This window comes from Phocoena sinus, chromosome 6, assembly GCF_008692025.1.
Source record: "Phocoena sinus isolate mPhoSin1 chromosome 6, mPhoSin1.pri, whole genome shotgun sequence".
NCBI classification, from domain to species: Eukaryota; Metazoa; Chordata; class Mammalia; order Artiodactyla; family Phocoenidae; genus Phocoena; species Phocoena sinus.
The window spans coordinates 108184673-108198185 of record NC_045768.1 but is presented as its reverse complement, the minus strand read 5'-3'; the positions used below and the strand labels follow the sequence as shown (position 1 = coordinate 108198185).

The window sequence follows — 13513 nt, the reverse complement described above, 5'->3', positions numbered from 1 at the left end:
GGAGCCCAGGGCTGCTTCGCCTCCCCGGTGCGCGCACTGACAGCTCTGCGCTCTGCAGAGCAACGGCCCTCCCACCCGCGACCCCGACTCAGACCTAGAGGCCGAGGATTTCTGAGGTGAGAGCGCCACCTGCTGGTCCTACTCAAGCTGCCCTAAAAGGCAGTGACTGTCGGGTCTGCGTCCTCGTCCTGGGGGGCTGGGGGCTTGACTTTCACCCAGGGCCGTCCGCGAATCCCTAGCGGCACCACTCATGCAAACACGAAGGTCATGTATGCGTTGTCCAGGCTTGTCACCAGGAACGACACGGGAAAGGTCAGATCTCGTGACTTTATTACGGAAAAGTCCCAAAGTGCTCCAGCGCAGTATGGGTCAGGTCAGGTGGGAGCCCGCGGGACTCAGGTTACCTGCGGTAGACTCCTGGCTTTTGGTGCCAGCACAGGAAGCCTTATATGACATGATGACAAACACTTACGAGTGTGCCGGACACTATTCTGAACACCTTAGCGGGTCATCCTCGTGAAGAACATACAAGGTAGATACAACTGTGGTTCTTTCCCGTTGTGCCAATGACAAGGTGGAGGCACAGAGAGGCTAAGTAACTCGCCCAGGGGCACACAGCCGGAGAAGGTTCGTGCTGAGATTGGATCCGGAGTCCAAGCCATGACCCACCTGCCAGGCCACTCTACCTCTAGTTTGCTCATCTGAGAAATGAGCTTGCCGACCCCTCCCTGCCTTTCCAGTGCATCTGGGGCTGAGGAAGCCGCCAGTTGCACACGGGCCTAGGGCTGCAGCTCGTACTGGCCCTCGGTGGCCGTGTGGAAGTCCTCGAGCACCGAGTGCAGGAACTCAAAGGTGGGCCGCTCCTCAGGCCGGCTGCGCCAGCACTCGGCGATGACGCTGCTGTACAGCTCGGGTGGGCACGAGTCTGGGCGCGGCATGCGGTAGCCGCGCCCCAGGTTGCCAATGACTTCGGGGTTGCTCATCCCTGGAGGCGGAGGGGACGCGGCTGAAGGGCGGCAGGGTCCCGCCAGGCACGGACCGCCATCTCCGCCCTCGCAGCCCGGCTGGTGCCACCTTTACGCATCCCACCATTTACTTTCCATTGCTTGGAGAACAGTTGGAAACGAGGCTGTAGATTATCTCAGTGCGGGACAGTTCCTCCTGGGTGGGACCCTACCTCGCTTACCTGTGACTGCGCGGCACACAGGCGAGCATCACTCACTGCGCAGGTACTTGGTGAACAGGCCCCAGCCCCCCCCCCCCCAGAGGCTGCTAAGAGGCCCCAGCCCTCCGGGCCTGAGGCTGGGGGGCTGGGGGTTGACCCTCAAGATGGGGCTTTGTACACAAGGTGCAAGACCAAGGGAGGGGTTGAGGGCAAACTAGTTGGAGGAAACCTGAGTTCAGACCCCGACCTTAACTGAATTCCAGGTTTGGGGGCTCACTGACCTCTGCTGGATGAAGGGGACATAGCTCTGTTGCCAAGAGCAACGTTGAGGAAGGGGGTGGAAGCCCCGCCCCCAGAGTGGCAGGCTTGGGTTTCTGTTTCAACCACTGGGCTCCATTCTGACGTGCAGGTGGGCAGCCCCAGGCACTGAGGATGGGACATCTGCCATCACAGTCACGTCAGGACAGCCCTGAGCAGTAGAGTCACTGCACGATGCAGCCACCTACCTGGGTAGGGCACACGCCCGTACGTGATGATCTCCATCAGGAGGATTCCAAATGACCACACGTCTGCTTTGATGGTGAACACCCCGAAGTGGATGGCCTCTGGGGCAGTCCACTTGATGGGGAACTTGGCCCCTGTGAGACAGCCAAGAGTAGTTTTGTGAGGCCGTGACTGACTGCCCCTGCACGCCCCCCGACGCCCTGCTGTCCCTCCCCTCCACCCTGCCCTGCCTGGCGGAGTTAGGGCAGCTGTGCCAGACACAGATGCATCCAGGGAGTCACTCCGACCCCTAGGACACATGACCAGGAGTGAGCAGACCCTGGGGGTCCGCAGCATGAAAGGACAAAGACCACCCCTGTCATCCGCTTTGGATCTTTGCCCAGTGGGTTTCATTGGGCAACCAGCACGTGTTTCCATCTGGGATGGAAGATTCCTTTGGCACCTCCCCTGAGTCTTGTTTACTAACAGGAACCCATGGCTTGGGAAAGTCATGTAATTTGTCCCTGCATTCATCCTCTCCTGCAAAAGGGAAATGGTGACACATGACTCATATACCTCCTAGGGTCACAGTGAGGAAGGAATTCAAATCCTGCTGTCCACGAGGCCCACCGGATGGCCCTGCCCTTGATCACCTGCACCTTGCCTGGCTTTATCCCCTGAAGTTCCCTCAGGGAACGAGTCATGTCGATCCCTCTCCCTTATCAAGCGATGAATGTGCTGAGCTAACATTGCTCACTAACTTGCTGGATGAAATGTATTTTGATCCTTTCAAATCCTCTTGTGAAGAGGGTTTTTTGCCAAAGTTTTACAAAGTAAAGTAGAGTGCCCGTGGAGACCCCAATTCAGGTATTAGGTTTTGCCGCTCATACTTTAGAGCAGTGTTTTCCAAAGTGTGTTCTGTGAACCCCTGGTTCTGTGGGAGGTTCACAGAAGTTACGTGGAACAAGTATTTGGGATTCCAATTAGTTTGGGAGACCCGAGGTGAGGCACAAGTACACTGTTCCTTAGCTGCAGGACTTCTCAGTGCCTTTAATATGCTGCTGTGGGCTGGGAGTCTCCAAGGGAGGGCTGGATGGACTGGGCGGTGTCTCCAAACTCACTCCGTCACAGAGCTATTCCTCCCGAGGCACCTGTGCTCTACAGAACACTTTAGGGAAAGGCTGGACTAGCTGGGGTCAAGGCCAGAATTGCATGACAAGGAGTCCAAAGGGACTTGGGGGAGTTGGGAGGCTCTGCTCACCCTCTTGGGCAGTGTACTCATTGTCGATGATCCGGGCCAAGCCGAAGTCACCGATTTTGCAGCACAAGGTCTCAGACACCAGGATGTTGGCCGCCCTCAGGTCGCGGTGGATTGAATTCATCCGCTCGATATATGCCATTCCTTCTGCAATCTGAGGGAATGGGCCCCACGGTGAAGGCCAGCACCCCTCGGGGAGAAGGACTCCGGCCACCCTCTGCGTCAGAGCCAGGGGCTCTGCCCTGCTTACCCACCTCTCCTCTCCTTCCAAGGGTCTGCAGGGCAGGAAGGTGGCAGATGGCAGGCAGGAGAAAAGGAAGGAAGGGGCGTGAGAGGAGGGGAAGGCAGGAGCTTGGGCAGAGGGTTTCATTTCCTCAGCAAGTTGCAAGCACTGGTCCTGGAGCAGGGAGCCCTGGATTGCAATCATTGCTTAAGCTCCTCGGGGGAGGGGGAATCACTGCCCTGACATGGAACGTGAGGGGATGGGTCTCCAGGGCCCCAGGGTTGCGGTGAGCATTACGTGAGACCGGTAGGAGGACCTAACCCAGCAGGATCCTGACGGAACAGAAGCAGTGAAAGAAGAGAGTTGTTTCTGTCCCAGGTCACCAGCATTGGGCCAGGAGGAGCTGTTTGTCCTGCTCTTGTGCCGTTTAGCCAAAGAAACTAACTCAGGGTTTATTCACTGCACTCCCAGTGGATGGGTGAAGAAACTGAGGCAGAGAATAGAAAGCCAATTTACCTCCTCAAAGCCAGCACTGGAATTGATCCCACTCCTACTTAGGCTTCCAATGCACTGGTTTATTCATTTGTTCATTCATTTGTATATTATATCTTCATATTTATTCCTTCGCTAAGTCATTCCATCATACGTATGTGTTGGTATGGTACTGTGAGGACTATAAGGCTGATACCAAATATCTTATATCTGGACAGCATTTAGCAGTATTCATCCCATTAACAAATATGTACTATATTGTATTCATGTATATATGTACTATATGAACGGTATTAGAAATTTAAAAAAAAAGGTCTAGCAGGACCCAGATCTGCTTTCAAGAAGCATCCACCAGGCACGATGCTAGGGGAACACATGACCAAGGTGCTCTCTGCACTTTCTCGTCCAGAAAAATTGAACAGAAGTGACCTTGACCTGGGTCATGAACGTTGATTAGGATTCTGCCAGCTGAGAAGAGAGGCAAAGGCATCCCGGGCAGAGGGGACAGTCTGGGCAAAGGCTCCCAGATGTGACAGGACAGGGGGGAGCTGCTGTGTGGCTGCAAAGTGGGGCACATGGGCTTGTGGTTGGAGGGGAGCTTGGCATTTCATGCCTTAGAGCCGGAAAAGGAGCGCCCAGGAGGCGGTGAGTGTGTGTGTGTGTGTGTGTGTGTGTGTGTGTGTGTGTGCACGCAGTGAGGTGTCAGCTGCTCGCCTGGAAGGTTCTGATTTTCTTGTTTCCTAACCTTCAGGTTCTTGACCACACCTACTTAGAAACTCAGGTGGCTTTTCGCATCTTTTGCCTCTGGGTGACCCAAGATTTCCCAAAGGATTGACTAAGAGACAGCGGGGAGAGAGAGAGAGAAGGAAAAGAACGGGGGCAAAAAAGAGCGGGCAGGCTGATCACTGCGCTGTGCTTTGAAACCGGTCACCAGCATTAATTTTCCGAGATCACCTCACCAGCCTGTTGGACCCGGCCTGTGCTCACCTCGGTGGAGAGAAGAGGGGTGGTGACCTCAGTGCCTGTCCTGATATTAAGAGCAGATAACAGTAGAGGAGAAGGTAGATGCAGGAGGGTGCCTCTCTGCAGCAGGGTGTGTGTGTGTGTGTGTGTGTCTCACGGGCTGACCACAGACCGGAGCTTTTCTGCTAAGTGTTCCAGTTTTAACAGATGCATGCTTGGAGCCACCAGATGTGCTTTGCTGCCGGTTAGAACCCTCAGCTAAAATCCCCGGGGAGGAAAGATCCCTCCTCTTCCTTTTGCTCTTTACCTCACGCCGTCTGAGTCTACAGAAGGCATTTGTGGGCACCGTCTGAGGACAGGCGAGGTCACCACCAAACACGGGCCTACCGTGTGGCATGGAATTCGTGGGAACTCTCTGGGTCTCCCACACCATCCTTTCCTCCCTCTCGTCCTTAGCAATGGAACCCAACTCGCTCCTTCACGGCTGCCCAGGATAAAGACTACACTTCCCAGGCTCCCTTGCAGTAGGTGTTGGCTGGTGACCGCTGGCCAGGGGGCTGGGAGAGCAAGGGTAGTGGGTGACTTTGGGGACGCGTCTCTAAAGGGAGGGAGGTGGGCTTCCCCCCCGCCGTGGGCTTCCCCCCCCCCCCCCGCCCCCCCTCTTCTTCTTGCTGACTGAGGAGGACAAGATGCTAAAGTGTGAGCAGCCTCCCTGGGTGGGAAGACGACCTGCTAAGACCTGGAGGGTGGAAGAAACCTGGGTCCCTGCTCTGAGGAGTGGCCCCGCTGCCCACCCCAGACTGCCCACCTCTGGTGTTCACACATTTAAGCCATGATGACTTTAGGCTCTCTGTCCTTCACAGCCCAGCCTAAATCTAATGGACACAACCTCTAAATATTTGATCTTGTTAAGCCATGGGGACGGAGGAGAGGGTCTGGGGGCCTGGCCCGCTGCACTCGGTTCTCACAAACCTGGGCCGACATGTCGATCAGCCTTGGGAGGGACAATCGACTACCTTCATCCGTCTTCAGGAAATCCAGCAAGCAGCCTGAGGAAAGAGAAGTTGCAGGTGCATTTGTGCAAATTGACCCAACCCTGGCTGGGCCGGCCTCTCGGGGTACGGGCTGTTCCCCACCTGCGGCAGGAAGTGGGTGGCACTGGATCTCTAGTGCCCAGAGAACAAACCCACCCACAGCTGCAGGTGCCTCTGCTCTACAGAAACTCCCATCTCAGCCCTCCCAGCGCCCAGGAGGTGCTGATCTGCTACCAGCTGCTTGGAGGATGTTAGGTCTCAGCCAAGTTCAGGGTCATGCAGCCAGGGAACCGGAGCAGAACCTGCCCATTCCCGGCACCACATTCCGAAGAATCTTCTTGCCCCCTTCTCCGTTTGTTGGCAGAGATTCTTCCTCCGAGGACCAAGGGCACAAGAAAGCACCAGAACGGAGAGACCCGTCTCCTGGGTTGGTGCAGGGAACAAACGCAGCTCCCCTTTGGCATCTAAGAGTTGGGGGATGCTCACCACAGGGGTGGCTATGAGGTGAGCTGGGGAGTCAGGTGCTCAGCGTGGGCCCCCTTCATGACGACCTTTAAGGAACTGTATTAGCACAGCACGTTAGGATCTGACCAGAATCAGTGTGCGGTCAGGGCCACAGGAGGGGTGAGAAGGAACCCCTGCCCCGGGAGAGCGTGGCCACACCATGGACCTCAGAGGCCATCTCGCCCGACCTCTCTTCATCCATGTTGTAAAATGCTCATAGGGTTGTAAAACGTTCTCTGGACTAGAACCGTCTCTGGACACCCAGCCTACTGTTCTTTGGACTTTGCCTCGCTCTGTCCTCCCCAGGGGGCATCAAGCAGTGCCAGGCACAGAAGGTGCGCTCCAAAAATGCTGGTTCAAGGGCTCCTGCACTGAGGACACCGCTCTGTAAGGACCACTTATCCGTCTTGTTCTCATCATCCTTCCCTCCGCCCCCCACGCACATGGAACACCCTAGACCTGAAAGATGTTGGCTAACCGATCCAGCCCGTGGCTCAGTGATCTCCTGCCAAGGTCTCCTGGCCAGGCAAGCCCATGGCAGCAGATCAGCCTCAGCTTTCTTGGGCCCCCAAGCCTGGACTCCCACCCTCAAGCCTCCCTGCCTCTGTCTGAAGGATGCAGTCCCGGGCAGGGCACCACCTCTGGCCATGTACTCGGTCACGATGTAGATGGGCTCCTTGGTGACCACGGCGTAGAGACGGACCAGCCTCTCATGCTGGAGAGTTTTCATCAGGTTGGCCTCACCCAGGAAGGCTTCCGGAGACATGGTTCCCTCCTTCAAGGTCTTGATGGCCACCTTGATGTTGTTTTTGTAATAACCTGAGCCCCAGGGACAGAGAATGAAGAGGACATTCAGAAGACCCAGAGGCTATGGGAGGTGATCCCTTAACCAAAATCGACATAAGCTTCCAGGAGCCATCTCTGTTCTATAGATGGGGCACTGAGGCCACAGCCGCCCCCGCCCTGCCCCCGGAAGTGGTCCTGGGCTGGAATGACAGCTCCTGAGACAGATGGATGTGTCTGCTTACCTTGCGGGATGCCAGCTTGTCCCAGCCTCCCCTGCCAGATGGGAGCCCCAGGCAGTGGAGGAACTTACCCGGCCTGGGAGGGGGGCCATTTCACCTCCTTGCCCCTACACCCGGGTCTGGGGTGCATCTCTTGTCCTTCAAATAGCCTGCCTCCTACTCCTACGTAATGAGTCTCTTCTATCACTTGATAGCTTCAGCGTGGCAGGGAGCATCACAGCCCACGACAAAAGCATAGAGAACGCAGAGGGGGCCTGGAGCCTCCTTCCCCCTTTCTGCGCCCTGTGATGTTTCCCTTACAGCGCCAGCACCTGTACACCCCCACCCCCACCATGAGGTCCCCATCCACACTGAAGGGAGAAGGCAAGTCATGACTCAGACTTGCAACAATCCAGGTGGAGCTCCTGCCAGGGGCGCCTCAGGCACCAGTCCTGGGTGCCAAAGGATTGCGGGGGGCGGGGGGGGGGCAGCAGGATCCCACCGTGAAATCATGCCCATAGACACGGACCTTTCCGGGGATAAATAAAGCACCTTGTGCTCTGAGAGCGCCCATGCTGAGCAGAGGAGCGGCCGTCAACTGTAACTGAAGGTGAGGCCACAGGAGTCCAGAAGTTAAGGGACTGGCTAGTCTCACAGCTGCAAGTGGTGGCTTTGGTCTGTTACCAGAGTCTTGGGGCCCCTGGTTCACCGCTCACCACGGTTAACATGCTGTTGCCACTCTACGAGTTAGCAAGGCGTTCCAGGTCACACACAAATCAATGGCAAAGGCAGCTCTGGGCAGCAAAGAACAAAGGAGGGACTGGGCTGAGGGGGTGGGAGAGTTGGATTCTACTCCCGCTTCACCATCATGTGGACCTAAGGAGTTGACAACTGTCAACTGACAGTTGTCAACTGACAACTGTCAGCCAAGGGCAAGTCACTTTAGTGTCCTATGCCTCCATTACCTCATCTGTAAAATGGGTATATAGCCGCAGTCCCTTCCCCCTCACAAGCCTTTATGGGAAGCACGATGCCCTGTGCAAATCCCGAGACTTCTGTGCTTCAGGACGCAGGACAGGGAGACAGCGGCTCCCGGCGTGACACATACTCACCCATCCAGACTTCGCCAAACTGCCCAGATCCAAGTTTCCTGACCAGCTTGAGAGACTGCCGGGGGATCTCCCATTCATCCTGGGCCCAGGGGTTCTGGAGAGCCAGGCTCACACAGGGTTGCGTCAGCCTCTGGCACAAACCATCCCCTTTCTCTGCATTAGGAAAGAAGAGGTGGGGCTGGAGCCAGACTGGTCTCATTCTCATGGGAGCCATATCACTCCCAGCTGTGTCCCTGCCCCCTATTGCCCGCCCTACCCCACCCCCACCCGTCGTGCACACACCACACACACGCAGCTCTCTGCATTCGTTTTGCACTAAGCAAGGAATGCTATCATTGTCTTGCTGTCTCTAAGACCGAAAATACTTGTTACTCCCCAAGTGCTCACAGCCAGAGGGGATTAGGGACACAGAACGTGAATCATTATGTTGACAGTTGTCAACTCCTTAGGTCCAGCCTTGGGATAGTCCTCCACCCCTGCACCAAGATGGCGCCAGTAATTCACACCATCCTGAGATCTTAGTGATAGGGAGATACAAGGGCTCCTCTGGTACAAGCCCCCCAGGCGCCCTCACCAGACGCCCCCTCTTACCAGAATAGTGCTGCACCAAAGCCTGCAGGGTGGGGAAGGTGTTTCGGGGGGAGATGTAATAGCCGCCTTCATCCAGGGAGCGGATCTTATAGTGTTTGATCACCTCCCCCTGGGTGGTCACATCCTTCACAGACAGAGAAAAGGCACCTGGAGGGTTAATAAAGACACACACATGAGAAGCAAGGCATAGAGGGAAACCCAGGACCGGGATTTGGGCTTCATTCCAATACCCTGGAAAAAAGTTCCCCAAATTCTGCTCTCCATTTTGACCACTTCCATCAAAAGTTATCTTTTCCTTCATCTCACCCTCCACCCTCCTGGAAGCCTTTCCTCTCTGCTCCATCTGACTCTGTCCTTGATGTTCCTCCCCAAATCTCTCAAAACTCAGCCAGAGAATCCCAGAGCTCTGGAGCAGGCAGGACGTTATCTTAGCAATCAGGCTGTCCCCCAACTTGGGCCCTGGGGCTTGCGGACCCTTTGCCATGGGATATTGAGAAATATAGAGTTGTTGGAGGGACTAAGAGACTGACTCATTCATTCATTCATTCCAGCTGAAAGGCTGACCCTACCCCACATGCAATACTAAATTACAACCCCAAGCACCCCTGTCCATGGGGGAGAACATAAGACACTCCCCAGGGGTTCTGTTCAAATCCATACACACAACTAGGTATTCCGTCTTCTAGGTGAATGTAGCAGATGCCAAGCGTTAAGAGCAATTTAGGTGGCAAGAGTTTTCAGCTGAAAAACATTCCACGAACTTGATGGTTTTTATAAAGCGCCTCTCTCCAGCTCTCTGGGCACCACACTCCTCCACTCTTATTTGGAAGATGAGGAAGCTGAGGCCCAGAAGGGGGATGTCGCTTTGCCCCAGGGCCCTCCGCTGGCCAGCGGCAGGCTTGGGGGCTCCCGTGCCCTTCCTAAGGGCTCGCCTACCTCGAGCAGTACCAGCCCTCCCCGCCAGGTGTCAGGCTTGGACACCTCTTGTCCTGGGTGTGGGCGCTTGATTTTGCTCTGCGGTGTTTGTCTTCACGCGTCTTTCCTCCCCCATCAGACCATCAGCCCATCTCAAATCCCTTCTCCCCTAACCCTTGGCCATTGCGCCTCTCTTATTGCCCACCTGCAAAAGGATGCGGAGAAGCCTTGCGCCCCGCGGCGCGCCCTGCCTCCGCCACAGCCCGCTCCACGCGCCCGACCCCAGCCCAGCCTGCACGCGGCAAACTGTGGCCCCGACTTCTCTCCGGGTGGGTGCAACGTGCCCCGGTATCTCAGGAACCAGAGAGTGGCTCTAGTGAGTCCATTCATCCGCGCATCACCCTAGCGAGGAAGGGAGCTGTTCTCCCCGTTCCCTCCGCTGCACTCTGCTTGCGAATCCTCTAGATCAGCCAAGGAGACCGGGCTCTCCTCCAGCAGGGCTGCAGAAGCTCGGATTTAGGGCCTCTCTCTTGTGTGGGCTCCTCCTAGGGACTGTCCCGAATATCCATTTACAATCTGGCATTCCTTCCTTTTAAAGGGGACTTCAATCCTTGCGGTTCACAAAATCTGGATCCCCTTGTCCTGTCTCCACGCTGCGTGTGGGCTGCGCTGGGCATAGGCAAGGCTGGGCTCCCAGAGATTGAGATTTATTAACACTGTAAGGACCACCTGCCCTTGAACTGGGAAACTAGTCAGTCCTCACACAGATACCAATTAAATGAAGCTTGAGAAGCTAAGGGATGTCCTGGAGGCCTCTCGGGGCTAGAACTCGCTCCCTGGCTTCTGGGGGCAGTGTTCCTTCCCCATCTCCCATCCTCTGTCTGTGGCCTCCAGATGCCTTGGAGTTCGGTGGAGTGTGCGCATGTGTATGCAGGGATGTGTATATGTGCGTGGGGTCCTGAAGCCTCAGCTCCATCTGGCCAATCCCAGCCTGGACTAGCTGGGGAGGGGGGCAAGGACAGGAGGAGACAGCCGTCACCCTTAGAGACCCCTTCCTCCTTCACACTGAGGTTGGGGACGCCCCTTCCCTCCAGGGGGTCCCTTAGCAATAGGCAATTAAAACATCATTTCCGGGTGAAATGACGTGATGTCTGGGATTTGCTTCAAAGTAAGAGTGGTGGGTGGCGATATAGACAAAACGAGATTAGCTGGGTTGATTATTGTTGAAGCTGGGCGTTGGGTACAGGGGCTCCATTATACTATTCGCTTTATTTCCATATGCATTTGAAATATTCTACAGCAAACAAAACACTTATGTCATCTCTAATGATTCCCATATTGTTTCTTGGACATAGGTGCCCTGCTATTCAGATGGAGTAGTGGCAATATTCTAATATGTATGTGTATATAATTTAATGCATCCATGGGTGCATTTCCGGAAATTCTGCACAGAGCACCCCAACGCACCATTGCATCCCTCCACCTCCCCGACCTGGTTCTGACCCTTCGAGGGGCAGTGAGCTGTGGGAGCTCCCCTGAGCCTCCAGTGGGTTGTAAGCAGCTCTCTTCGTCCAGCTTTTGCTGCTTTCGTGTTTCCAGTCACTGCAGTTCTCAAGCCATGGATGGAGCTGAAGCATAAGCCAGCGGGCGGGGGAGGGGGTGGTGCTCCCACCAGGAAAGCCCTGTCCTTTCTCTTTGCCCCAACACAGGGGGGCCAGGCTCACAGCCCGGCCACCCTCTCTCCCCTTCACCTCTGATGTCGCTGCTGCCACCTCCTCTCCTGTAACAGGTCCCTCTGTGCAGTGTCCTGATAACAAAGGCTTTCTTCGCCCTAGTGGCAAACATGTACCAGGAAGCATATATAACAAGGTTCATAGCAGCACGGTCACAACAGCCCCAAACCGGAAACAACCCCAAGTCCACCAACGTTAGCGTGGAGAAATAACAATAACTTATGGAATATTCATCTACTAGATTCCGTATAGCAGTCAAAGAGAACTGTTGCTATCCTCAACAACACGAGTGAGTCTGTTATGGGCTGAATTGTGTCCCCCCCCCACAAATTCCTGTGCTGAAGTCCTAACCCCCAGTACATCAGAATGTGACTATCTTTGGAAATAGGGTCTTTAAAGAGGTGATTACATTAACATGAGGTCATTGGGGTGGGCCCTGATCCAATATGACTGGTGTCCTTATAAGAAGAGGGCATGAGGACACAGACACACACAGAGGGACAACCATGTGAGGACACAGGGAGAAGACGGCCACCTACAAGCCAGGGAGAGAGGCCTCAGGAGAAACCAGCCCTGCTGACACCTTGATCTCAGATTTCTAGCCTCCAGAACTGTGGGAAAACACATTTCTGTTGTTTAAGTCCCCCAGTTCCTGGTACTTTGCTTCAGAAGGCCTGGCACACGAATACAGAATCTTACAGTGTTGAGTGAAAGGAATAGGACACACACAAAAACTAAAATACTATGATTCCATTTGTATAAAGGTGAGAAACAGACAAAACATGGGTGGTAAAACTAGAAAGAAAGATAAGGAAGGATTTCCATCCAAGTCAGGACAGTGGTGGCTTCTCTGGCGGGTGGGGAGGTGAATCAGAAAGGGGCACCGGTGGGGCAGGGAGAGGGGCTCTGGGTGTCTGGAATGTTCTCGCTCTTGTGGTCACACGGGTGTTTACTTAGCATGACTCTACGTTTATAATTATGTACTCATTTATAATTTATGCAATTTTTAGATGTGTTTTATACTTTATAGAAGAAAGAACTTTGAGGAGGAAAGACAGAGAGAAAACTAAAGACAGAGAAAGAGAAAACCCAGTGACTTGAGGGTGGTGGCAGAAACGTTCTGCTGGGTCAGTGGGTTTGAATCTGTGAGTCCACCAGATCTCAGTGATCACTGCCCCGTCCTTGTATATCACAAACTTATACCTCGTGGGCTCTTGGAAGTGTCTTGAGTCACAGCCTCTAGCTGAGATTATCTCTAAGGATTCTTTCAGCTCCCAAATCCTTTGATTCCAGACGTGGCCCGGGGTCACACCCCCTCTTCTGCCCCCGCCAGCCTCAGCACCCCTGCTGACCGAGGCAGTGCGAGACCAGCCCGAGATGGGAGCAGCTCTCGTGCTGGGCACATTTCCAGCGGGGCCCTGGGAGAACTGTCCATGTGTACAGCCTCACGCTCAGTTACCGGATACCCATGGGCTGTCCTGGCTGTCCTGATGTGGGAGGGACCCCCCGGGGTGGACGCCGCCAGGTTCTCCTGCCTAGCACCCCACACACTGGCCCCCTTCCAACTCCCAGAAGCAAGGCTGCAGGTGGGGCTCCCGGGCTGCACAGGGAGGGAAGCGGAGGCCCAGGCTTACCTTTGCTGGTTTCGCTCTCTCTAATAAGAAAGGAGCCGGCCTTGTTGATTGGAGCCAGAAGCTGCCTCTCGGCATCTCTCCGGCAAATTGATCTAAAGAACCACCTGGAAAAGAAAAGCACAAAGGCAGACAGACCTCAGAGAGTGGCCACACTCCCGGGGATATTGTCGCCCAAGTCCCTTCCCTCCAGAGATGAAATGTGTTCCTGTTGCCAACTTAACCCTGAGCTGAGCCCCTCACATTTTGATACATGAAATACTCCTCCATCCCCTTCCCTGCTGTCAGCGATGGACTTGGTGTTTTCTTGAAATGAAAGGAGAGCAGTATTTGGTGCCCTTTGTTAATTTTGCTCTGGGAGAATGCACCTGACACCTTCCCTCACAGCCCACCCTACTTGGGGCT

General features: G+C 54.9%; 1 protein-coding gene across 1 annotated transcript in view; it reads right to left on the bottom strand.

Moving 5' to 3' along the window:
• Positions 1-318: 318 nt before the first annotated feature.
• The window catches only part of BLK (BLK proto-oncogene, Src family tyrosine kinase), a 45634-nt gene continuing 32439 nt past the window's right edge, over positions 319-13513 (bottom strand). The window contains exons 6-13 of the mRNA XM_032636139.1: positions 13112-13215; positions 8830-8976; positions 8239-8391; positions 6762-6941; positions 5557-5633; positions 2910-3060; positions 1672-1803; positions 319-985 (exon numbers count right to left, since the gene is read on the bottom strand). Of these exons, the coding sequence (XP_032492030.1) occupies positions 780-985; positions 1672-1803; positions 2910-3060; positions 5557-5633; positions 6762-6941; positions 8239-8391; positions 8830-8976; positions 13112-13215 (1150 nt within the window). The 3' untranslated portion in view covers positions 319-779. The remainder of the gene's footprint in view (positions 986-1671; positions 1804-2909; positions 3061-5556; positions 5634-6761; positions 6942-8238; positions 8392-8829; positions 8977-13111; positions 13216-13513) is intronic.